General features: G+C 46.1%; 1 protein-coding gene across 4 annotated transcripts in view; it reads right to left on the minus strand.

Annotated features, from left to right (window-relative positions):
* Positions 1-12,859: 12,859 nt before the first annotated feature.
* GTF2E1 (general transcription factor IIE subunit 1) overlaps positions 12,860-26,870 on the minus strand; it is a 55,474-nt gene continuing 41,463 nt past the window's right edge. For all 4 annotated transcript variants that reach the window (XM_075512049.1, XM_075512057.1, XM_075512066.1 and 1 more), the window contains 3 exons: positions 22,980-23,181; positions 17,941-18,188; positions 12,860-14,633 (listed from right to left, as the gene is read on the minus strand). In XM_075512049.1, coding sequence (XP_075368164.1) covers positions 14,203-14,633; positions 17,941-18,188; positions 22,980-23,181 — 881 coding nt within the window. In that variant the 3' untranslated portion in view covers positions 12,860-14,202. The remainder of the gene's footprint in view (positions 14,634-17,940; positions 18,189-22,979; positions 23,182-26,870) is intronic.

The raw sequence follows: 26,870 nt of genomic DNA on the forward strand, positions 1-26,870 counted from the left end.
GCTCCCCAGTAAAACATGGCTTTAATGTAATTTCCCAATTGCTAGTGACTATTTCCTGAAGGATTAGAAACTGGAGAAAGCTTTAGTGGAATGCAAAGAGGTTAAGAGAAAGAAAAGAGCCAACACCATCTTCAGGGAGAAGCTCAAGGAAAAGCAAGAGAGCAAACACGTTGCTGTGCATCAGCCGGAGCAGAGTAGCCGTCCATCTGCCTGCTACCCCCCTGTGCAGGAAAGCAGGTATCCCAGCAAAGCTGCAAGCCCTGATGGAAAAATTGTACTGTAATCCATGTTACCATGGGTTTGCCCGGGGGCAAGAGCATGGTTACACAGAGGTGTTGGTGCTTGGTTCGTGTGAGGTGCCTTCCTACCCAAGGCAGTTTGTTTGTGTGCCTGAGCCTCTACTGCTTGAAACTGAGCTCCAGAGCCGTTTCACCACCTGCATCAGCTGCGGTGACTCTGGCTGCTGCCCCTGCTCTCTTTGTTCACGAGCTTGTCTCTCTGCAGGAAATACTCCTTACACAGACCTCTCCGCTCCCTATCCCTCCTCTCCCCCGACTCCCACTCACTGGAGACAGGACGGGATCCAGCGGTGGCTCTGCCAAGTCACAGGGGCTGCCTGACAGCCACGGTGAGGGAGCACTTTATATTTCAGAGCTCTGCGCAACGATTGCCTAATTAAGCCCCATCCCCCACCGCTACATCCAGTACAGAGTGAGGATGTCTTGATTTTCTTGTTCTCCCGATGGGGGGAAGCTGCAGCCCAGCAAACTTTGGTGATTCACTCCCAGCCAGCATGAGAAGGGACCTGGAGAGAGGACACTAATGCCGAGACCCCCACCCCCAAAGTAAAATACAGGGGAATAAAGAAGCCGTCTCGTGGGCAGGACTCCTCACCAGCATCCCTCTCCACCTTGCTGTGCTCTGAGGACAATTCAATTACACTGCCACTTCCCTTTCATTGTGATCCGATTAACCGGGAAATTAATGAGGGCAGAGGAAGAGGCCGCCTTTTCTTTTCCAGGCCCGTATGAAGCCAAAGCCAGGGCAACTGGCAACTATGAGCCTGCTTGAAAAACACAATGCTTGCCAGGATGTCTTTATTAGAGAGGAGAAGGGGGAGAGGGGACAGGGCTGCTGTAGGAATGAAGGGCAGATACAGACACCAGCCTTGTTTACAGCAGGGTTTTGCACTGGTGCAGCTAAACCCTTCAGTTCAAAGTCCCCCCACAGGCGTCTGCCACCAGCATGGGCTGGAAAAAAATCACAGCTGAGACTTCTCGGTGGCTGCACGAAGAAGCAACTCTGTGATACAAGAAGGGTGTTTGGCTTGCTTGATCGTGCAGCTCCAGAGCTCACTCAACACCTTTGAGTGATGATTTCCCATTCTTTCCTAAGGACCCGCTCCTTCCCTGAGCTCACAGCATTGCCGTCCCCGTGGAGCAGCCTGCAGCAGCCCTCTCCCCTGCTGACAGTGCCACCCTGATGGGTGACCAAGCATGCCACGGTGCCTGTCACCCGAGTGGGACAGCAGGTTGCTGGACACCGTCATGGAGACACACATACTTGAAAATAAAATAAAATCCCAGTTTCTCACAGGTTGTTTGTCCAGGCTGTGGGCTTGCTGTGCTGCAGATGGAGGCATGGGAGCTGGCTCTTGTAGTATTATTTCAAGTCCATGGTGGTGTCATGGCTTGGGTGCACTACTCTGCAAGCCCAGCTATTGCTGCTTGTGCTGGTTTTGGCTGGGATAGAGTTAATTTTCTTTATAGTGGCTGGTATGGGGCTATGTTTTGGATTTGTGCTGAAAACAGTGTTGATAATACAGAGATGTTTTAGTTGTTGCTAAGTAGTGCTTATACTAAATCAAGGACTTTTCAGCTCCCCATGCTCTGCCAGGTGCACAAGCAGCTGGGAGGGGACACAGCTGGGACAGCCGATCCCAACTGACCAAAGGGATATCCCATACCATATGACATCATGCTCAGCATATAAAGCTGGGGAAGAGGAAGGAAGAGGGTGACATTTGGAGTGATGGCGTTTGTCTTCCCAAGTAACCGTTATGCATGATGGAGCCCTGCTTTCCTGGAGATGGCTGAACACCTGCCTGCCCATGGGAAGTGGGGAATGAATTCCTTGCTTTGCTTGCGTGCGTGGCTTTTGCTTTACCTATTAAACTGTCTTTATCTCAACCCACGAGTTTTCTCATTTTTACTCTTCGATTCTCTTCCCCATCCCACCAGGGGGGGAGTGAGTGAGCGAGCGGCTGTGAAGTGCTTAGTTGCTGGCTGGGGTTAAACCACGACACTGGTATTACCAGCTGTGGTCCAGAAGCACTTTGGCAGCTTTTGCACAGCATGGAGCCACAGAGATTAAACCATGTGGCCAGTGAGCTCTGTGCAGGATGCACATGAGAATGCTTTGTGAAACAATTCTCTGTGTAAAGCCAGATGGACTCCAAAGGCATCTGGTTTCATGGCACTCCTGCTACTCCAGAGCAACCCATGTATCTCTGTGCCACACTGCCTCATGCCCTGGGAGCAGTGCCGTGTGGTGGCACTGGGACAGGTCTGTGCTAACAGGGAACTGTGGAGTGCAGGAGCCAGTGGGGACAAGAGGAACAGGGAAGAAATATTCCCAAGTCCACACTCCCCCTCTGCAGAGCCACCGTGGCACCTTTGCTCTTTGCTCTCCGTTATATTCCATGTTATTGAGGTTTTTCTGCTCACCTGAGTAGCCCAGCCCTTGGATGATCTCCAGGATCTTGGAGAGCAGAGAGTTGATTGCACATATCTGTCTTCCAGTGTCCAAACTGAGGAAAGAGAGAGGAGACCTGATGTCCCTGGGAAGCCATAGCTCAGGTAGTTGCATTGGCTCATCCTTAAATTTACATCTCCAGTGCGTCTGGTGCTGGAATGGCATGGTAATATTTTTTTGTACCTAATACTCTTTGAAAGTTCATATTATATTCAAACTGTTGAGATGTGCTTGAATCCCTCGGCTCATATTAACTCCCTTCTGTGTGGGGGATAGTCTCTCCAGTTGGCAGATCACATAACAGATGAGCAACTTCATTGTCATTTCTCTCCAGAGGGGGGAAGAGCAACCCAGGTCAATGGAGAGTTTCTGAAGAAGCTTCCTGTGCGTGGACTTCTCTCTGACACCAGGGCAGTGGAGGTGGTAGCACAGCCAAGGACCAAAGGAAAGGACTAATTCCTTGCTGGAGCTCTGGGGATAAAAACAGTAGAGAGCAAAAGTAGTGGGTCAAAAACATTTTTGGAGTCTGGAGACTCCTGGGCAGGAAGAAGATGGTTCAAGAAGTCAAGGCAGGTAGATCACTCACCCACAAAGCTGCGAGGTGGTTAAAAAAGCCCAAACAGTAGCCTGGGTGAGGAAGAAAGTGACACTACGCACCTGCCTGAATTATGTACCTTTGCACATGCCGACTATCATAGCTGTACAAAGGCGTAACTGCTTCTCAGGAGCACAAACAGAAGGAAATGACGATTCTTAATTTCAGAAATAAAATGACGAAAAGAGGCAAATTAGTAGTGAGTTAAAAGTTACTTGAATTCAAAAGAAGCCAAGGACCTAAAATTGCATAGTGAGTGCAATGGTAGGACTGCGTGTGTTACAACCTAACGAGGAGATGGCAATGCCTGCGTGTATCTGATGATTGAATTAGCTGTTAATTCTTAACTTCCATGCCTATCTCCTTCCATCCTGTTTTCACCTGGGGCTTCCTCTTAGGCAGGCACGGTGTTGACACAGCCTTGTCAGTGAGACCAGTGGGCTGAGTTAGCTCAGGGGTCTGAGAGCAGACGCTCTTTTAAGGCAGGTTTATTATCCAAATAATACCCTGCTGCTTTGTTTTAATTACTGTTGTTTGAATTATGACCTTAGGTCCCACTGGCAGGGCCAGCTTTGCTGTGCTGTCACTGTCTCCCACAGTCCCACAACTATGCAGCGCGGCTCCTTGCAGACCTGATCTTGACCCGTGCTTGGCTACACCTCATCGACGTGGCCTTTCCCCACTGCCAAAACAGCAGCAGCAGCGAGCGCAATGTGGTTCTGTCTAAAATGTAAGGGAGGGGCGGGTCTGTACTCCCAGTAATGCTCAAGCAACCACTAATGACAATTCAGCACCTAATGCTTGTATCACACAACCAGAAGGTGTTAATGGTGTGTGTTAATGAAGCATGACTTCTGCTGAGGTTTTATTTAGGTGGTGATGGCATGAGGATTGTGGGAGACAGACGTCCTACCCAGTGACCCTCTGAAAGCAAGGGGAAGTGTGCTAGGAAAGGGAGCTGGAGCTGGAGAAACTAGTAATGTCACTGACTTCAAAGATGAAGGGTTCTCTTTATGCTCTGAAAGTGACTGAATAAAATGACTGGCATCATTACTTAGCAAAACAGGACTTTCTACTTGTGTCGGATTATTTTAAACATCAATTTGATTAGTGTGATTGCTGTTCATTTGCCCCTAAGAAGTGTATTACATTAATTCAGCCTTATATTGAGAAAATAATTTGAATTATGGTACCATTTATTAATATGATTTGCTTTCTCCCAACAGATGTGTTAACTTTGCCCACAGCCCTTGAAGCTTAGTTTTTGGACATGAGTTCCCAGTGTTAGTTTCACCTGTGGGCAGAGCTGCCCTCTCCACGAACACTTGCAAGCCACCTGGCCGTGAAGGGGCTCCCATCCACTTAGTACAAGAGAAAGCAGATAACCCCTCATACCCAGCCACACTACAGTCACCTGAGGGGCAGAACTAGTTCACACATTCTGGATAAACCCCAGCAATGATGAAAAGCACTGCTTTTCCTAATGTTTTTAAGGAGAAGGAGTTCCCAGGAGAGGAAGGAGGAGGAAAGCTTATTGCATCCTTGATGAAAGCACCACCTAAGGTGAGATCCTATGGCCCGGGAATATAGCCAGCATTAAAACCCATTGCAGTAAGGTATATGATTAACAATACATTGTTCTACTTCCATTTCCCAGTTGTGAACAGTGCTTTTACTCACTGAAACCTTCCTGGTGAGTTCCCATCCACGCTCGGCCAGCCATGGCACCAGGACAGAGATCATCCCTCATCTTCGGCCATGCATTTTGGAGCCTTCCTTCTGATTAAAGGGTGTCTAGAGACCCAAACAAGCATTTTAAGGACATCCCTGCAAGATTTTGTGCGGGTCATATCAATAACTGATGAAGGCACCTCTTAACGATACTGCTGTAGTCTTTGGCTGCAAAAGAGCTGCAGCTTTTTGCTCACGTGCCTCGTGCGTGGGGCCCAGCCCTGGAGCCAGCCAAGCATTGCAAGTACCCATATTGAAGTAAAACACAGACTGACCTCCTTCTCAGGCTAAAAGCAACTCGAGAAGGAGCACCCTGTTGAGTCCATGTGGAATTGCTGAAGAACATACTCAGGAAATTTCAGGATCGGCCTTGGCACCAACAGAGCAAACCCAGGTTATTAAATCCCACAGCTGGCTACCTCAGCCCTTGCTCCTTTGGCCACCTCTTTGAGCAGCCCTGATGCGCTGGAAGTGCTCCCTTGTATCATCAGCTTCTCAGTCCTGCCAGGTGAGGGAAACATTTCCAAGATTTCATTTAATACCTGTATTTAATCCATTAGCTCTCCCTGCAGACCTCCTGAAGGCTGGGCTGTGATTAAGGAGGAGATAAGTGCCCTGTTTATTGCTCTCCTGATACTTCTCCACTTTCCTCTCCACTTCCATGGGCAGTTTTTACCCAGCAGTCGTGCAGTGCCTTGGAAATGTGCAAGGGACCCCCCTGCCCTGTCCCCTTGGGGCGGGCTGAAGGGGGGAGACCCCCCAGCTCCAGCAATGCAGCTCTCACTCTCCTGTGCCTGCACCAGAGTAAGATGCTCCACTCATCACAGAGAGCAAAGCTTCACGGGCAGCACCACCAAGGCAGCAAGGCAGCAAAACCCTTGCTCCAAGCATCCCTACCTCTGAGCAGACATCGGTATCATCAGGGATAGCCAAGCATGGCTTCACCAAGGCAAAGTCATGCTGGACCAACTTGATAAACTTCTGTGAAGAAGTGACTGGCCTGGTAGATGAGGGGAGAACAATGGATATTGTCTACCTGGACTTCAGGAAGGCCTTTGACACTGTCTCCCGTAAGATCCTTATAGAGAAGCTGTTGATGTGTGGGCTGGCTGAGCAGACAGTGAAGTGGATTGAAAACTGGCTGAACAGCTGGGCCCAGAGGGTGGTGATCAGTGGCATGAAGTCTAGTTGGAGGCCAGTAACTAGCAGTGTACCCCAGGAGCCCATACCAGGTCCAGTCCTGTTTAACATCTTCATTAATGATCTAGATGATGGGGCAGAGTGCGCCCTCACCAAGTTTGCTAATGACACCAAACTGGGAGGAGTGGCTGATACGCCAGAGGGTCGTGCTGCCATCCAGAGATGCAGCCTGCTTGAGGCGGCCCTGCTCAAGCAAGGGGTTGGACCAGGTGACCTCTGGAGGTCCCTTCCAACCTCAACCATTCTTTGATTCTGTGATTTTGTATAGTTACAGCCCTTGGTGTGAGGAAAAGTTACCAGCAAGATTGACTGAGAGTCACCTGCAACCATCTGTTCTCCTTGATTCCTTGCCATTAAGCTATAGGCTTGAGTATCATCTGTTTCGTTCACCCAGTTTAAAGGGAAAATTCTTTTTTTTTTTAATTTTCCCTCTTCAAAATACAAGGGGAGGACTGGGGGAAGGGAGGGGGAAGCGGCCAGGCCAGGAAGGAACAAGAGTACCATCTCCAGCAGACCGCACTCCATGTACAGCTCTTTCCACTAATGTGCTCCATGAATCCTGCAGCGTGGCCACAGCTCCTGGAAAAACCAGAGAGGACGAGCACAAGTATCTGAATCACAACAGCTCTTCTGCAGCTGTTGCTGCTCGGCACAGACTGCACTGGTCTCACTGAACATTTGGCTCCTTCTAGCACTAAAAAATTCTGGATTCCCTGGTCAGAGCAATCCGTCAGCAGCCGGGGGGTTGGAGCGGTTCCCATTTCTGCTTCGTTGTTACATCCCCAACTGCCAAAGGGTGTTTCATATGGGACAGAGAAAGGTTCTGGTTCACTGCCCCTTTCGACTCAACAAACATTATAAATAAAACCTTAGTAATGCATGATTTATTTCCCTTCCAACATGGATTTCCAGCATTGATGCTGGTTTTATTACTGAGATAGACATGAAGCAGTTTTTATGTCCACTGTGGACTTGAAGTGCGCTAGACACTTTCTGCAAACAGGGAGCCGTTCATCTCCTGTCCATTGGTTATGACCACCTGAATAAATGTGCTTCCATGCATGTATTCATTTGGCTTGGTTTTGGTATTTCTAATGGCTTGACTCACACCTTTCCCGGGGCAGACTTCATTAGCGTGTGAATTAGCAATCCCACAAGGAGCTCATTAGTACGGTGCCAAGCCAGAGGTCTTTAGTTCATGGTAGCACTTGGTCCATTGGTGCACCAAAGAAGCTAGTGCCTGCTGCAGGAGGAGTAAAAAATGCAAAGAGTTAAAAAAAAAAAAAACAACCAACATTGAAAGGGCTGAAAATGTGGCATTTTGACACCTGCCCAACGGGAAGAATCCATGTCTGCCGTCTACATTATCTCCATAGCTCTTTTATTCCGGACTTCAGCCAGGCTGCAATGACGTGACTGTCTAGATAACAAAAACTTCAACTATTATTTGCTGCTCTTGGCAGTAGCTGCTACCTAAACCATACAAAATTCCTTATCTGTTAACATTCCCAAAGGCAGACGTTTCAGGAGGGCTGGGCAGCCCCCTACATGACTTTATGTACTTGTTTCCCATACACAGACATACCAGCACACTCAGATGAAACATTGAAAGAAAGAGGTACTTTATAATGTGACACCGAACTCATTTTTGCAACTCATTGCTGCAAGGTATTCTTGCACCAAACCTTCCAGCATGGTGAAAGTAGGAGTCAGATCATTCAAACAAACCTGCAGCTCCTGCTGAAGTTGATTGCTAACTTGCAACCTTCCTGATGCCTTTGTGTAACATCCAAGGGGTTGGCACACTCGGAGAATATTACCCTTCCTAATGGGCTCTGAGGCAAGGGAATACACCAGGATAAATGCACCACGAGCCAAGTCCCTCTTCAGCATATTGTATTTTGCTTTGCTTGGATATGGCACCCATGTGGCCTGGGAGAGTGTGTGAAGGTGTGTGAGAAAGTGAAATTTCTCTCAAGATGTCCCATTTTCTAAAGGCCATATTCCCCTCTAACCGCATTTCCCTCCCATCTTCCCTGTTGTAATGGGTATAGTTTTCATCTCCTGTCATCACCAGAAGGGCTGAGAGATGTTGAAAGCACTTCTTGGAAGAAAGCATTGTATGGCAAAGGAAGAATAATTGTGGTGACAGTGCAGGGAGAGCAGATATGTCTCCCTAAAAAGATTTTACAGCCTCATTTGCATTAAAAAAAGAAAGGGGTTTTTTGTTAGAAGCACCAGGGAAACATCATGAGAAATTCAGCATCTCAAAATATTGCCAAGGGACAAAAAGAACAAGGGTTAAGAAAAAAAAAAGATCAAATCCAGTCCTACCAAATCACATCTAGTTCAAGCAGCAAAGATTGCGTGTAAGGGAGTGACCAGCCTGGGGCTGATGCCACTTCCCTCTCCACTGTAGGAAATTAGGGGGCCTGGTAGGCATTGCCCCTGAGCCCAGCCAAAGCCTCATTTCTGGAGAAGGCATAGACCTACCCCATCCTTCATTAAGCCTCTCTGCTGGGACGTGGTACAGCCAGAGGCACTCATGGCTGAGACCTGCACGGTGGACCTCAGCATGACAGTGCCACATGCCCCAAGACTGGACGTGGCACAAGCCAGAGCTGCTTGTGGTGGTGGTGGTGGTGGAGAAGGGACTGAAACTTTTTTAAATTGACACCTGTGTGTGATCGCAGAGGAGTTGAGTTTATGAGAGCCCATCAGCACTGACCGGGAGAAGGAGAACAACCTGCACCTTTGCAAAGAGCAGGTATAGATAATCTGACCAAAATGACCCAACCTATCATTCCCCCATATGGGACAGGGCTGGTTCAGATGCTGCAACCTAAGCGTACCCAGGTCAGCTGGTAACAATCATTAAATAGTGCCTGGCATACTGCTCTCCTTCTTCCCCCTCAATGTACATTAAGAGGACATAGGAAAAGCATGGGCTATGCTAACAGTGCCTGGCAAATTTGGCGTTGGACCAGGCAGATTTCCATTGTCAGAAGCACAGAAAAAAGAAATGTTTAAGAATAGGAGGATCCCTTTACCAGGTGGAACTGAGCCAGGCTTCTCAGCTCTACGCACAATTTTAGCTCACTGCAAAATTACCACTGCTCACCCTCCTTCTTCCAGCAAGTGATGGGATGGCAGAGGCTGGCGGTATGGATTCCAGGTGAAAAATAAGCAGAAGCAATATGTGAGGGCTTTAATCACATCTGTGTGAAATGTGATTATTCCTCCTTGCCTGACATACCTTTTTTTTGTATACAGACATTAATGCTCGTGGAACAATATTTGATCAGCCTTAATTTTCAGGCTGGATCCCTGCCTGTTTCTCCGGCTGAGCAGCCCAAGGTTTCCTCCTGCTGCTGTGGCCAGCTCTCAGCAGGATTTGCGCATTCGTTGCTGCGTGCAGCCGGGGTGAAGCGCACACAGGGTCTTTAACGCACTGCAGTGGAGCCGAGTCGCTTCCAATGCGGCTGGCTCAGCCTCCTCTCTGGCATCCCTGGCTGGTTCATTAGCATCAAACTGTTCAAAGGGATGTAAATTAAATTATATTTAGGTCAGAAACATATTTTAAGCAAAAATATCTATTATATTTAAAGTATATTGTTCAGAGACTCTCTGTCTGCTGCTTCCAGGATGGTTGCACAAATACTCGCTGTCCTTAATATGTTTTTTAATGATACAGCAGGCACTTCCAAAATTTGATTTTTGTTTAAATATAAATTAGGTTCATTCTCTCTCTCAATCTAATTAATGCTGGTAAATAAGAAACCAGCTTCTGGCAGCTCATTTAGGTATCCCAAACGGGCAAAAGGCCAGATGTCCCTGGGTAACTGAAAGAGAGAGAAAATAGCTCTGCCACAGAGAGTGACGGGGTTGTAGTCCCGGACAGCCCGGTGCTGCCGGTGCTCTTCTCTCTGCTAGGAGGGAGCAGGCAGGCAGGCAGCTTTCCAGGAGCACCAGCAGTCAGACATCGCTCCCCACACTTTGGGGTGCCACTCCTTTTAGGCAGTGGCCTCTCCATGACTCTGTGCAGTCACATCTTAAACAGCTTCAGGCATCTGGCTACGCCTCCTATCAAGACTGTATGAGTGGTATTCTCCTTGGACCTTCTAAATATTGATCATTATTCTGGAAGCAGCTCAGCAGACAGAAGCTACTCTTCAGCCCCAGCTCCGGCACTCCTGGAGAAGAGGTTGTGTTGACTCATGGTCAATACACTGGAGTGCATCGTGATGTTTAGGGATCCTTGGCTGTCCATGCTTAGATCAATACTCCAAAGCCTCCTGTGAACCAGCCAGGGACACGGTTACCTTGACCAGGGCTTCCAATGGCATACAGCAATACCAGTCCTGGAGGAGCCCAGAGCGATTTTTTGCAGCACTGCATGACAGCCCTCTCTTCCAAGGGACCGAGCCCACAGCTTCACTTGTTTATGCTGATGCATACCAGCGCAGAGGAAGGGGGCTGCTGCTGCCTCTCTTCCGCAACCCACCCAGGAGAGCATACTGGACAGCCCGCTGGCCTGCCCCACTGCTGACAGGCCTCACGTCCTTCCACCTGCTCCTAAACTTTCCATTTCCATGCAGGCTTTGTCATGCATTTGATTCCCGAGACCATTTTCTCTCCCCTCTTACGGGGCGCAGCAGGAGACAGAGACCCAGGCACAGCTGGCTGCTCCCCCCCCCAGGCCCTGTCAAACTTCGCAGCATGCCCTGGCGCTGCAGGCATCAGCAAGGCAGGGCTCCTTAGATGTGTCAGGGAGGAGGTGATGCTATTTTTCCGCCCTTCCTCCAGGGGATCTTCAAATCCCTCGAATCTCCCAGAGCAACAGTCTGTTTAATCTGAGTCTGTTTGAAGGAGACAACACAGGAAAAGAAGTTAGATGGACAGGGATTCCCTGATGGAGGAAGCTGATTTTCAGGAGCTTAGTGGAAAAGATTAGAACATTCCTATTTTCCAGTGTTGATAGCGATCTTCCCCTCCATCAGCAGCTTCACTGATCTGCTCTGGCCTGCTCTCTGCTGGGCCAGGGAGGATGTCGCTCTACTGCAATTTCCCTGACCCACAATGGGAGCAGGGACAGAGGGCAGCTCTCGCATGGCTGGGAGAGGCACAGGGCACCTCTGACCTTTGGGGAGAGGAGTATGAGCAGCATGAGAAACACATTTTTCTTTCCAGCCTGAGCTGCAGTGCCCTGGCCTCAAGTGCACTCATCAGATAAAATGCACTTTAGGCTGAAAGCAGACACAGAAACTGGTTTGAATGGGGTTAGACAGAGCATTCACCCAGGAAGGCTTCAGCACTTGACCATGCTCACAGCGTTACTGGGTTAGCATTAATGCAGCACATGTGGTCCAGCAGCCAGAGGAAATGGCTGGGGCCTTCCTCAGAACTGATGGCTTTATCCCTTGCATTAGCACCAACCTGCTGACGGTGGCTGGCTTTGCTTGCAGTAGTGGCTGCTCTTCCTCTTCTGGCATGTGTGCAGAGCCCTGCTTCAATTGCAGAAAAGAAAGAAAAAAAGGCGCTATCGATTGTACATGCTCCTGTTCATTCAAGCAGTGCTTGTCATGACAGGGCAGTAGCAGCATATAGTTGTCCTTCGACAACAGCCCTAACCGGCTGGAACAGAGCAGAGCAGCCATCCTTTCCAAGAGCCAGAAGCTGTTAGAGGGCAGGAAACAATGACGGCATCTGCTCGTGTATCTTGACCTCACCAGTCCACCTGAGGGCTGCATGTGGTGGATGAGAGACGGAAGGCATGCCCTGCAAACCACTACACCGATTCCCTCATGTGCAGGACATGCCTCGCTGAATGACAAAATTACAACCACCATACAAACCACAATTAAATGTGTTTATTAAGTAAACCCACTACTTTATAGATTATTAGGCTGGATATAGATGCAATATCAGTGCTCTTATAATAAAACCCAGTATTTCTTCACTTAAGCTTTAATAAACCTACAGCTTGATTTTGCAGGCTAAAAGTTAAAGTTATGAACTACTGGTGAGTTACAAGCATGAGTAGTTGTACCGTATTCAGGATTAGTTCTCAGTTTCTGTCTTCGGCTCCCTGTAGATCGATCTGCTTTTTTCCAGTGCTAACCTTGAATTCAACCAGATTAAATCTAGACAGAATTGGTACAGCACTTTTTTTCTCTTAGCTGATCACTGAATCTGACTTATCAGCTCTGTGGCTTGATATCTAGAAGCTTGGTACCAGATCTTGGAAGTCTGTTTACACAAGAGTACCATTTTAACTACCAATACAATGTCTGTGAGACCTCCGCCATCAGCCTATGCTTCCCTTGAAGGAGGAGGAAAGGAATGGAAGTGCTGATCAAAAAGGGCCTCCCACAGCACCTGTGTAATGAAACATCCTTCCCGGAAGTGCAGGAGATTCCAGGAGACATTCAAGGAAGCTCTGGTGAGGAGAAACAATGTGCAGTGGGATTTCAAATAGTCCTTCCCTCAAGGGAGAGCCTCAAATTGTTTTTTTTCTTGAATTGAGTAAATCAAAATGATAAGCAAACAACATTCTCAACTAGGCACATGACAAATTGGAAGATGACAAAGGGGAGAAGTTTCTGTTTATTTATTCCTCTTTAAAATGATTTAAAAGCAAATTTAAAACACTATTTAAAAAAAGAGGGGATTCAAAATATCAGGAAGCTGAAAATAAAACCACAAAGGAGGCATTACAAGGTTAGCAGAACATAGAAAGCATAGTTAGTATAAAACAGATTTACAGTATCAGTGAACAGCAAATTCATGCTGCCCATGTAAGTGGAACAACGCGTAATACTGCCCCTACCCTCTGGAACACAAAATTCTTTTATCATTTTGTTTTATTGTAGTACTGCATAGGAAAACACAACAATTTTAAAAAACAACATTTCCAATTGAAAGAGAAAAACAATAAAAATATGATATTGCTCTGTAGGCACTGATAAATGTTTTTCTATGGTAAAAGGGTGTGCCAAAGCAGAATTCAAAATTGCATAATTCCTCTTAAAATGATACAGCCCTGGTATGACTGCAAATAAAAACTAGCTATGCTATTTCTCTGGCACTGCCTGACTGCGGCCCTACCCAATACAAACCGTCTGCAACACTGGAGTTTGGACAGGGCTGCTAGGCAGAAGCAACAGGCAGCAATACTGGAAAATGAAGGTATCTCCTGATAAGTTAGAGTGCTCTGACAGCTCAGATCTATGGAGGGCTTTCATTACACTGACAAAGAGTGACTCTGTGTGCTTGCCAAGGCTTTCACTCTGCGTGTTTCAAGTTACACCTGACCTTGAGGGGCTGAGACCTAGTAAGGACCAAATGGGAGCAAGAAAAGGTTGTTACCTACAGGCCTGCTGAGAAATAGCCACTCTGGTGGTCAGTGGCTGCTGGCAGGAGGTCAGCCACAAGCCCTGCCCAAGCCTGCCATCAGCAGATGAGTGTTTCCCTCTCCTCTCCCCTCCCTGAGCACAGGCAGCTGTAATGTTACTTACACCGTCCTCTGCAGAGCACTCTGACCAGACTATGGAGCCCTTACGTCCTCTGAGGGCAGGGATGTGGACTTCACTAGGATCTGCAACAAAAATCAACCCAAAGCAAATGGGGGGAGGCAGCTGCTGGGGCCTTGGAGAGGGTTAAAGTAGTGCCTGTGCAGGGCACCCTGAAGCAGATTTTTACCTTGCAAGCATCCTCACTTCTGAGACTTGTCCTCCCCTACCTGTTTTGGCACATGCAGCCTTCCTGCTCCCCCCCCGGTGGGCAAGATGCCTGAGATTAGCAGTCCCGAGCGCAAGTGTCCCTGTGCACAGGGGAGGAAAGATGCACTTCAGTCTTCTGTTTTACTAGGGAGTCTCTGGCTTTAAAAGTCACTTTTTAAAAAATGCCATGGCAGGAAGCAGTTAATCAAACATATCCTCAAACATGCGTCGCCCCATGGCTATGTAAACCTCTTTTTCTTCCGGCGTCATCTGGGCCACCAGCTCAGGGCGCTGGCTCACTTGGCTGTAAGAGTGTGGACGCCCAGCCACTGTGACAGTGGGGTCTTCTGCCACCACCTCAAACTCTTCATCCTCCTCCTCATCCTCCAGCCCATATGTTGTGGTGGCTGTGGCGGGAGGGCGGGGAGGGGATTCCTCCTCTGACTCGCTTGTCTCGCTCTCGGAGTCACTAGCGTTGGCACCAGAGAGAGGAGCAGCACCTCCGACAGTGACTGTTGAAGCAGAAGGTGTCTTCTTCTCGTGGATAAGCAGGGCACGCATCACCTCCTCATTATCATCCAGAGCTGCCCGGCCCTCCTCACGCTCCTGGAAGGCATCCAGATCCCGGCCCCCTGCAAAGAGACACAAGGGAATGATCATTTCCTCACAGAGATCTGGGTGACAGCCCTGAAGGCTTTCTGGACCCATGTTAATTACTGCCACTCAGCATGCTTGGCCAAGTCACATCCTTTCTCTATGTCAGCTCCTCCCCACCCTTAAAAGACAGAGATAGTTATGTTTTTTCTCGTAACAGCAGAGCAAGTATTGACATTTCCTAGGAGCTGGGAGGCCTGGAGTCACTGTGGCTCCCAGCTGGGAGCCTTGGCCAGGAGCATGTTGCAAGAGAAAACAACAAACATATGATGGGCAGGCACCTTGAAAAGACCCTCCAGGGAGGTGTCCAACTCAGGTGCCCCTCAGCTGGGCTGATGCACTTCCTTACTGTGGAGCAGAAAGCAGTCCTTGGGACCTAAATCTGGGCTTCCAGATACCCAGACTATGCACCTAACGATGACACTTGTCAGAGATACAGCAAGTATCTCGGTGCAGTTTCACAGGTGAAGAAGCACAGGCTGTTTCCTTTTTGTTCCTTTGTTTCCAGGTTGTATGAGCACAGCCTGGAGGACTTGTGGTGATGACCAAAACCACGGGATGTTGCCGGCACAGACCATAAACACAGACCCAAAACCAGGGCCTGCCCTGTCAAGCTGCCCATCTATAAGGATTAAGAGGGAGAAGCAGGTGAATCCAGGCAGGCAGGGAGTATGTGGAAACCAGGTGTTATAAAACCACATTCAAAGTATCTGTGTCTGGTAAGCTCAGAGGTGCACCTACCAGGCAGGAAGGAGAAAAGCTCATTACTGGAACATGGTGGTAGTGAGCGGGATCTATCTCGCAAAGCAGATGCAGCTTACAGCCTGCAGCCAAGCTGTGCAGCGCAGCGTGGAAGGCTGTGTTAAAACAGCTCCTGCTCTCCAAGCTGAAATGCAGCCCAGCCAGTCTCTCTGGCTCCCTATCTGGACCTCTTATTTGAAGGGGACGGCAGTTTCCCAGATGACAGACACACGGCCTGTGCTCCTCTTTCGGTAAGCTTGTCTGTACAATAGCTGGGAGGGTTTGACATGGCTTGGGTAGGCAGGGTGTCTGCAGTTCATGAATTCAAAAGGTAAAATTCTCTTCAAAAAGTGGCATTCTGCAGAAAACTTCTCATAATCCGACATTTGATGAGAGGACTGTGAGTCCACCCAGCACCAATAAACCTACAGGCAGTATGGAAAAAAAAGAAAAAAACCCAGAACAAAAAATGAAAGACAGAGAACCTTATGTAAAAACAAGGCCTAAAAAGTAGGACAGACTCTCCGTGGCAAACTTTCTCTCTTGCACCTAAAGACGCTGCCTATGAACAAATGCTGGAGCTGAGGTGACAGCATTCTGCCTTCATACATTAATGCCACTTGCCTGCTTCTCCAAGACCTGGACCCTCACGGTTTCAGCACCACATCCAGGCAGTTGGCGCCCAAGCCTTTCCCCCAGTGTCAAAATACACTGGTTACTTTTTTCAACTTGAGATTAAAAAAATTCTGATAAACAGGTGAACTAAGGAAGTAAATTCTGCATTTACCACTGAAAGCCAGGGGAGTTTGTGGTCACTCTTTTCCTGTGGTAAAATAAAGGCCAAAAGACCCATCCCTAATGTCATTGGACTCATGCTTTTATTATAAATGAAGCTGTAGTAATGGGTGATGGCTGCAACTACTATTATTAATGCACTGGCAAAATTCTTGAAAGAAAGGAAGAATGAAGGCGTTGTGTTGGCAGCCTTGTGCTCAGCTTGTTGCTTGTGACTGTAGAGCATAAGAGGCTACTGGAGAGCATCTCTGTGAGATAATATCATAGCTCATCACATTGAGAGCTGTGAAGTGACTACAGCCTGGGGTAGCTCCACAAAGTCTGACTTCGTGGCTCAGGAGCGCTGTCTCTTGCTTGCGAGAACTGTTCCTGCCAGATCCAAGCAGTGAATCTTCTCTGTCAACAGTCCCAAGTTTCCTTCCTCCCTATTTATGCCATCCAAGAGCTACAGAAATGTGTTGCAGCAGCAATTTCAAGCTATTTCCACAAGTCCTCTCTTTGATCTCCAGTAGCGGTGGAGGTTAAGCAGTGATGGTGTCATGCTGTAAGGAGATATATTCCCCCTCCGTGTCCTTCAGTGGCACCTGAGAAACATTTACGCTGTGTACACCAAAAGTCATCTCAAGGAGCCAATTTAAAACTATGGGTGAATTGAATGTCTAGCAGAAAAATGGAGTGAGAACTCACCATGACTAACAACATGGTGAGTAACTCGTGGTGAGAACAACACCTGCTACAGACTGCAGGAGGAGGTTGTTTCAATCACCTCACTTTGTTTAATCTATTTGGAAAAAGGTTTGGGATCAGTATGCTTGAAAGGCATTACATGCAAATAAGATCATTAGATATCTTCTGACCATTATTTCACATCCAGTTCTGCTATACCTACATACTCCACTCCTCTCCTGAACACTGCACTGGTTCCAGGGTCTCACACTTACACATGCGGTTCCCTTTTGCCGTCTTCTCTTCCTAGGGCATCGACAGTTTCATTCTATAATCCTCAAATGACTTGGAAGATTGCATCTATTGATTCACTCTTGTAAAAATCATAGAAGGTCTCTATTTCCTATTTTTAGTGTGTAAGCTTAAATAGCACACTTACCAAAGCAGAATGTTTCTACTAGTGGTTACAAGATCTTGACTATTGTCTATGGACAACCTGACCCCAACATGAATGAAAATAAAAGCAAAGATAATGAGAGACAAACAGAAAGCAATAAAGACTCACCTGCCATGGTGACAGACCTTCCTACTGTACTTCCAGAAGCTTTATTTCTGACATATTCTTCATATAAAACACATTTTGAAAAACAATTAGCAAGAAGGCAGCTGGGAGCACAAAAACACTGCTGGTAGATTTGGTAGGCTTCAGTGACCAAATGTTAATAAATGTTATTTTTCAGCAGTGACCTATTAGGGGGCAGCTTTCTAGATGAGACTGAAAGACCTTCATCCGAAAGCAATGAACTCTCAAGATAGAAGACGTAACAGATAATTAACATTTTAGAAGCACAAACAATTTTGTGGGTAACTCAGCGTTACTGACCTAGATTTCAATCCTGGATCTAATAAACCAGGATTTTTTACATCTACCTACACACAGGTGCTTTGCGCAGCAGAGGGGAGCAGACAAAATCTGGAGTGTAGGGAGCAGCAGCTGTACACACACAGGGGAATGTATTTTTGACAGCACTCTAAGAGCATCACATAAGCAGAGCAGTACTTCTGCTCTGTGAATTTTCTTACCATCTTTGATTTCATCAGGGTCATAAGCCCCCTGCACCGTGCTCTCCCGTAGCCAAATTGGTCTCTCTCTGGCCGGCTTTCCTTCACTTGCAGACCGGTTAAGATCCTCCTGGTCCTCCATGCTGATGACAACGTTCTGGGTGTACAAGTCCTCATATGATGGTCCTTTTGTAGTCCATGCTTCCCGATGGTGTCCACCTGCAAGGCCAGCTGCTGTCCCTGAACCAGTACCAGCGGCACGCTCCTTGCTACATAAAAGTCAAAGAGATAAAAACAGAGCACTCAGAACAAGCCCTTCCTCAGCCAGCATTGCAACACTTAAACGATGATTAGTTATCTCCCAGGATCTGCACCGAGAACTTGCATTCTGATTTCTAACATGTGGTGCCAGGAATTTCTACACCAGCTTGCTGGTTTGAGGAACTTGGGGGTCTCTAATGGGAAACCCTACATGAGACCATGGCAACTTCCACAGCAGACACTGAAAAGGAGAGACAGCACTAAAGCTGCTGATACACTCATATAAAAACAAACATAAAATCCCAGAATACCCTGAAAATAAGTGTCACAGCAGCAAACCATAGTTGAACAGTAATGTGGTATTTGGAAAAGTCTCTTTTTGGCCTTTTCAATAAAAAAAAGCACTAAAGTTTAAATAAGTCAGATGATAGGCCCAAAGACCCAGCATGCTCAGATCTGTGAACCATTATTAATCACAGGACTCGTGGAGGAGTTAACTCACCATGAAAAACACAGTTCAAACCTTTGCTTGAATTGTGACTGACAATGCCCACGGTAAGTCACATCTCCTGTGTTACACAGGAGATCTGTACTATCCACAGACACAGCCTTGGGAGGACTGGGGAGTCCAGGCCAAAGAGAAGAAAAGATGAGAGGGCACCTTCAAACCAGAGGACTAGGGGTGGGCAAAGGCCTTTGTGTGGTGATGGTGTGTGGGAGGAGACAAGACAGAGCTGTCTTCATGGTGAAAAAGCTGGAGAAAGAAAGGCAGTGACTGATGCGAAGGGTATGGCAGTCAAAGCCTAGCCCTCCTTTATTTTCTGAGAGTAGCAGCCAGCACATTTTCCTCCAGGCTCCTTCCTAGCTCAGGAGACTGATGGAGAAAAGAAACATTCCTGCTTGGATCTGATGGAAAGAGGACATTAGGTGGAGTATTTTCTGCACAGTGATGACAAATAAGCCTAAAATACTCTCTCTGGCCTGTGCTGCTACACATGCATTAATGTGGGAAAGCAACTGAATGGAAACTCACTGCTGTCTGGGTGGGGAAAGCCAAACGTGACCCTTCCTCTACTTCAAAATCGTATTTCGTCTTCTCAGAGAAACAGATCCACTGCAGACTGCACCCACTCCCAACCATATAATTTCAGTGATCTGACTGCCAGTGGTACCTAAGGCGTTTCACAGGTAACAGACCTGCCTGGACTCCACCTCTTGTCCAGAGCAAATCCATCAAGGATACTCACAGTGTCCCTGCTCTGCTGCCAGCTGAGTTGACAGAAGTTGTCAGTGAGCATGGTTCAGTCACTGCTATCTACCCAATGACATTTCCTCCAACAGAGAAGCTTAAAATAAGGTTGCAGTTGGAGAAGACCTGAGCAACATGCAATTTTTTTAATTCTGCAAGGACTTAGCCACTGCTTGATGAGCTAATTCTGCTGGATTTTTAGGGGTAAACAGTGAGGGGAAAATATGCAGGTTGGTGATCATCTCTTTTCCCCAGATAAAAAAATATTGGTGTGTGCAGCCGCAGTTTGGATTGAGGGCTACTCACAGCCTCCCAAATAGTGAGTTTGCTGGGGTCTGTTAGCAAAATACTTCACAGCATTTGTGTTAGCATGTGTCCACACACTAACCGGTTCTCTACTGCAGCCAGTTCCACTAGGAGAGCTTCACAGCAGCCTTGAATTTTGGGGCAGAAGACTCATGCACATGTATTGCTTATATAACCTAAGGAACCACAGAGGGACCTTCCTCCCAATGCGTTATTTCAAGTGTTGGTACCTTTCAGCTCTCCAAGACAGGCGCGTGTTCTGTGAAAAGCACCACTCTGCTTCCCACACAATAGAAATCTCTAACTAGCGTTTCCCTGACGATTTTATGTAATCCACTTTCCTCACAAGATACACAATGCAGCTCTCCCCCAAGCTCTCCCTCCCCACGACTGCAGCGTGACAGCTAAATACGCAGTAGTGCCAGGAACTGCCTAATAATACTTTTGCACAGAGGTCCCCGTAAGTGTGCCTGAAATGGATTTTTTTTCCTACGTGGTATCATTTAGCAGCAAAACACTTATTCCATGACGTCAGGAACATTTCAAAAATGAAAGTAACAACTTTAAGAGACACCTACGGTACTAATTACTTTAAGCCTTCTACTGCTATGTCCCACACTTAGGTGGAACCATCTAAACACTGTCTGTCTACTTTCAGACCTGGTGAGCTTTGCAAATGCGTCTCAATTTACTTCCTTGTTTGTGGGACTGCATCTTCAGCAACACTGTTGGTAGGAGTCAGCAGCCCCTCAAGACTACGTGACCAGGGGAATACTCCTCACTGCCAGAAGAGATCTTACTGTTCAGAAACCCTGTTCCAAAGTACAGGATTAAACACCACGGATCAGGCACCAGCAAAAGGCCAGATGCGCGAGTTGCCTTATGGGCAGCACAGAGCAGATGAAGGGAGTGCACTCTTAAATATCTCTCTCTCTCTCTCTTAGATCCAAGATCTGCTTTTTCCCCACCTAGGTCTAGAGTTTGCATGGCCATCCTGCAACCAGAAACTGTGGCAGCTCAGTGGCCCAGATGTGGCTACATTTGCTCTGTTCCCCATCGGTTGTTTTACCCTGATGGAAATCCCTTAATGAGTGGTTAGCTGCCTTTAAAGGCGACATAAATAATCCTTGACATAGCTGAGGTATAGCCCACAGAAACCACACTGAGCAATGGGGAAACAACTTGAAATTTGCATCTCAATCCTGCCCAGACTATTAAGAAAACGTCTTGCATAATGGGGATAACTCTTTTTGTGCCGTGTTTGAAATAAAGCACTTTTTCACTTAGCTGCTCTTAAGAGCTTCAACCTCACAACAGACAACCCTCGGTCCTTGATAGCATGACCACAGAAAATTAATTCTGTGAAGATTATTGTTATATAAAATCATGCCATTTTGACATAAGAAAATGGAGGGGATATTAAAATCCATCTGTTTTAGAAAACCACAGAGAAGGGCTTAGGTAAAGCAGGCTTATTTCAAAACCTGTGGGGCTAATTCATGCTCTGCCAAGATTAAGAAAATTAACGGCCTCGTAGAAAGATATAAATGAAGATCTGCCCAGTTTCCCGTGGCAGGTGAATGACAGTTATACAATGTCAGTGTGGCTGCTTAGAGCTGTAACTCTCCTGAAAACACATGAAGTTGCCTGCGTCAGTGCAAAGAGACAATGCAGGCACTTCATGACCTTTTCTGTTTGTTTCAGAATCACCAAATGTGTTTTGTCAATGATTTCAGACACTCAAGACTCCACAAAAATGGAGGGAATAAATAACCCAGGGTTTGGCACTTAAAAAAAAAAAATCTCACAGCAGTGCTTTTATGCAATTAGCTGCTTTGAATTAATAAGCATTAATAAATAATTAAATCATTGTATGTGCTGAAGCAAGTTGTGTTCAAGTAAGCATTTAAAAAGCTGCCTATTTATTTTGTCATTCCTTGTACAAAGTAATTAATCATTTACAATGTTTTCGAAGTATTTAAGAGTCAAGTAAGTGGGTGCTGCTATTTAATCATGGGACTGCACCAGGATTCTGCTGAGATAATTTCCTGTGCACAGAAGGGGAAGACAGAAATGACTCTCTTTTTGGTGGGGTTATCCCAGTTCTACTACTCAAACTACAGAAAAGGGTTTTTAAAGCAAAGGCTAGTGATTCAGCTTGGGCATAAAGGCTTCAAAGACTCCCCATATCACCAAAGACACTTTGAGTGACCTTGGAAAAAATCTCTTCCCCTCTCTATATTGCTTCTGTTTTTCTATCAGAATGATGAGGAAAATTAGCTACCTTCTTGGCTCGAAAAAGACTATGAATAGACAAAGAATTTTTTATTATATTAATTAGAAACTGTCTAGCATGAATATATGAGGAACATTCTCTCTCAAGGTTAGCCTGAGAGAAAAAGAGTATCCTGCTTGCTCTCCCATTAACTAAAGCCAAGCACCCCAAGGCACTGTGGGAATGCTTCCCCTCGTGGTACATTTTTCCCCCCCCTGTGTGTTTAATTAATTTTTTTTAAACACAGAGAAGTGCATCACATTTCACCACAGCTGACAAAACTGACAGTTCCCCACATCCTGCATTATTTAAACATCATCTGTTTTTGTACAGCTAGGAATGTTCTGAAAGAAAGTGTCATTTCCCATGGGTAGGAACATTTTAAAGAGTTTTTGACTGTAACATGGTCTTCTCCCAAAAAGAAGAGGTGTGTAACAAGTAGGAGAAAATCAGAAGAAAAAAATACCCTTATTACAAGTAATGCCTTCCAACTAGAATGCAAAGCGTAGAATGCAGATAGCTTAGTTTCGAAAGCTGGGTAGAAGCAAAAGGATAGATGAAACGTAAGGGTTTGAGAGAAAGAAGACAGTGTAGATGGCACCTTCAGAGGTCTGCCAGACGGCTGCAGTTTGCATTTCTTACATATTGGGGCAACGGCTTGGTGTACATACCAGCTGCAGCACAGCAAGCAGCAGGTAATTCAAGTACCCCACTCCACAGAAAATTACATGCAGGAGGGTGACCAAAGAATAGTCATCTGCCTTGTTTAGTAAAAAATGGTTACGGCCCTTTGTCTCCTTATAAACCACACATTCCTTGGGGAATCTGTCAGTTGCTTGCATAGTTGCTGCTGAACAAGTAAGTCCTCAATGCAGCCAGAGGCTGCACAAGGTTTGGGAAAGCCTCACAAAGCAGACAAACACACTACAAGGAAGCAGCACAGTGAGGGAAGACCAGGCGTGTTCCCACCTCTGCTTCAGGGCAGGAATCTCCGTGGGTTCTGGCTCGAGGATTTCATAGGCTAAGTTAACGTCTTCCGTCTCACGAAGCAGTGCATAGATGGGCTCAATCTGCTCATTAAATCTTGCCACGAGAGTCCTTGCATCCTTTTTGGGCATCGCCGACTCATCTTCTTCCACTTCAGTCTCGCAGAAAGTACAGCGGAAAGTTCCTAAAATGAAAAAAGTTGCTAAGCATTGGAAGGAAGGCAACAGGCCCAGCTCTTTATACAGCCTTTTAAACAGCAGTGCTTTGCTGTTTTCTTAGCTTGATGCTAAATAGCTTTTCTCCCCCTGACAATCTCTTCCCACACACAGCGTACCTGGTTATTATTTAAGCAGACCACAAAGCAAGCATTTTGATGCCATCCAGTGATACCCAGTTGGGTACAGTTTCTCGCTCTGAAAAGCCCAGATGGGCTGCAGTATCTCTACTGAGACATCTCCTAATCTCACTCTCTCTTTCTTGCTGCACATTTTAAATGTCGGCTACGACTGGGCTGTGATAAAAAGCTTCACAATATACTCTTAGGAGTTCAAATATTGTCTGTTTCAGGTGCTTGCACTGGTATCTCCCAGGCCACATGAACAGGCTAATTTCACAATGAAGCAGGGTGTAGTTTTACACTGCACCAACCACTCTGCAGTAACTGCTAGTATAACCATTTTCACTCTGCAACTGATGCAAAAAAAGATGGCTGCTCCTTCTGTTTCAGGGCCAAAACATGCAAAATAGCCATTACTGCAGAGCACCGAATGCAAAAATTTATCCCACCTAACCCCCATATTAGCTTCTTGAAATTAAGAATGGCAAGATAAGAATTGTATGAATGGCAATTAAGAATAAGCTTGTTTTACAGACCTCATCAGGATCTATAAAAACAGGTCAAACTTAAAGGCAACTGAAATGGTTGCATGGCAATGCAGTTTACAAAAAACCTACTGAACTCCTGCACAGCAGGCTTTTCAGTTTCATCGCTCCATCTGCGAGTAGGACCTTTAGGGCAGTACATGCACAGCAGGACCTTACCATATGGTCCACTACGAGGGGAGCAGCACAGTGTAATGACTTACCCTTGCAAGTGCTGGACTGAGAACATACTTCTGCCTCCTCAGAACGCTTACATCCAGAGCAATGCTCACAGGTTTCAATTTCTCTTGTCACTGTGTGATTTTTAATTTATCCGTTCTGTGACACCTATACACATCTAGCATCATCTCTCAATACCCCAATGAAGAAAGGAAAAGATCTTTTTACTAATAGGGAGCCTGAGGATAGGTCATATCAGGGAAATGATAAGCTTATGTCTAAAAACCAGTATTAGAATCAGTATTGAAGCCTGCTATATCACCGATGCTATTTACTAACACAGTTGAAAGAATGGGGTTTGCCCAGGGCACATGGGCATGATGTAATGAGACAGGCTGGCAAGCCAGGGCTTCTGGTATCTCGTTTTGCTGCTTACACAGATTTGCTAGTCTTGTCACTTCATTTTTCAGTGTACCTCTTTCTCTGCCTGTAAGACGCGATAAAAACAGACCTAACTTCTTCACTGATGGCTGTGAGGGCTAGACAATGCTTGCACGCTTCTTGGAAAACACACAAAAGCACTGTTTCTGACAGGAGGTAGATCTGTTGCCTCTCACCACAGTCTGTAGAGATGCAGTTTTCTACCTCGGCACCATCTGAAGTAGCTTTTGCTCATCATTACTGTGAGTGTGTTGTACATGTGGCCTGTAATACGTACACCTTTCATGCAATAAACTCTGTTTAGAAAGTTTGTCTTATCTACGTGTAAAAGTGAGAGCACCCAACAACAGCAGTATGCAAAATAAAGGATAAGTAGATAAAGTGCTCTTCTCTCACATCCAAGCATGAAACACTCTGCTTATTTTTTCAGGCTGTAAAAATTGTCCCTACTGATTCAAAAATTATACATTATATAAGCTGTCAGCCCAGCAAAAATTGAAGCCCAAGTTTGGTCTCCTTATCCCACATCTGAGGCTACCGGCGTGACAAACTGGCAAACAAGTTGAATCCATTTAAAATAATTAGCACATCTCAGTTCCCATAAAGGACTAAGTGAACAAACACAGGTTAATCCGGAAAACTCTCCTCTTTTTACACCCCCCCCCAAAAGTCCTGTTAGACGTTCCTGAGACAGCTCAGACTTTTCACGCTTCCATCTGTGAACCCCATGAGTATTTGCAAAAGATTAAGATCGTAGGGAGAATGGTTCCAATTCAGAGTACCAAAAAATCAGAAAGTAAATACAGCTCTAATGAAATGGAACTCCTAAAGCTATCATGGATTTGCTGCAACTTCCACCCCTCAGGGTTCTTAATAAGCAAAAAAAAAGTTAATAGATGAATTATGTAAAGAGTCTGGGAATGAGTGAAATGACAAGCTTCCTCTATTAATATGCTGATTTTTTTCGAGGTGATGCAGCATTTCACAAGAGGCATATGTGATTAGAGAACTGGAAAGTTGCTTTGCCATGGCAGATGGCATTTATATGTTGCAAACCTCTTTCGTCAGACTTTAAGAGGTCACAAAATGTCACCAGAGCTTTTTTCACACAGCACATCACATCACATCAGCAGTGACACATGTTCCTTACAGATATGAATTGCATATGACAAACATGAAGTGGAGGCCAGCCAAAGGCTGAGAATGGCTATGTTTCCACTCCAACAATGTATTTCTTCCTTCAGCCCTTACACAACTGATAGTTTTCCATTCAAATACACTGCATAAACCAGGACAAGTAGACATCCTGGAGTGAACAGACATGAGGCTTTCCTGCATCTTGGAAATGCTAATGGAGAGCGAAAACATCCCTTCCTTTCCACACATGCTCAGGCACTCAACAGACCTCTCTGGCTGCACATTAAAAACCAGCCATCTGAAAGAGATCTCTTCATCTGCTCCCAGACTATCCAGGGCAGATATGCTGATAATCTGGCTCCCCAAGGCATACTAAGATTAAAGCAGCTCAAGTTCTGAAGTATAGGGCCAGGATATTTGGAGATAATTCCTAATGACTTAATTTTACCTGAGAGAAGGAAAAGGTCAACTGCCCGTGTGCACTGCATACACGATATCCAAGCATGCATGCTGCATCTGCTGTAATTAACGCATTTAACTAGTTACAACATCCTGAGTCTGAGCCCAGGTCCTGCTCACACCCTTCTCAAAGGGTTCAAGCCTCATCTCTAGCCCAACAAAGTGTCTTCCTTCCACCCTGTCCTTTGGGATACTGCTCCAGACTCTCACTACTCTGATACTTACAAACTATTTAATTTTCAACCTAAATTCATTCCCATTCATTTCAAACCTATTTACTGTTGTGCCAACAACTGTACCTCAGCTCAGCTAGCTTCCATCTTGCTGTTAATCCTTCAGGTATATTTACAAACTGCTGTCTTTCTCATCCCTCCATCTTCATTTTGCAAGGCTCAATAAGCCACACATTTTTCTTTGCCTTTTAAAACTGGCCACCCATTCCTCCGTCCATGCTATCAGCCTCATTGGGCACTTTCTCCAGTTTGCTCTCATCTTTCTGCTGTAAAGCTGCAAGTGTCCAGACGAGTCTTCTCAACAGCCCAATGGCATTAGTGCTTCTCTGATAGCCACTGAGACATTTTAGGATCACAGTGTAACAGATCATGAAAGTGCTGCCTCAATTATCACAAGATCTAGCAATGCTCCCAGACCTTTCTTCCTCCTTTGTAGTTCCCAGCTGATGAGCTCCACGTTTATAGGAGACATTTACATTAGATGCTAGGTGCATGACACTGTAGTTTATACTATAATCTTTCAGCTCCTTTTTATTCCTCCAGTCTTCATCCTCATTCAATT

The sequence above is a fragment of the Mycteria americana genome, chromosome 1, assembly GCF_035582795.1.
Source record: "Mycteria americana isolate JAX WOST 10 ecotype Jacksonville Zoo and Gardens chromosome 1, USCA_MyAme_1.0, whole genome shotgun sequence".
Taxonomy (NCBI): domain Eukaryota; kingdom Metazoa; phylum Chordata; class Aves; order Ciconiiformes; family Ciconiidae; genus Mycteria; species Mycteria americana.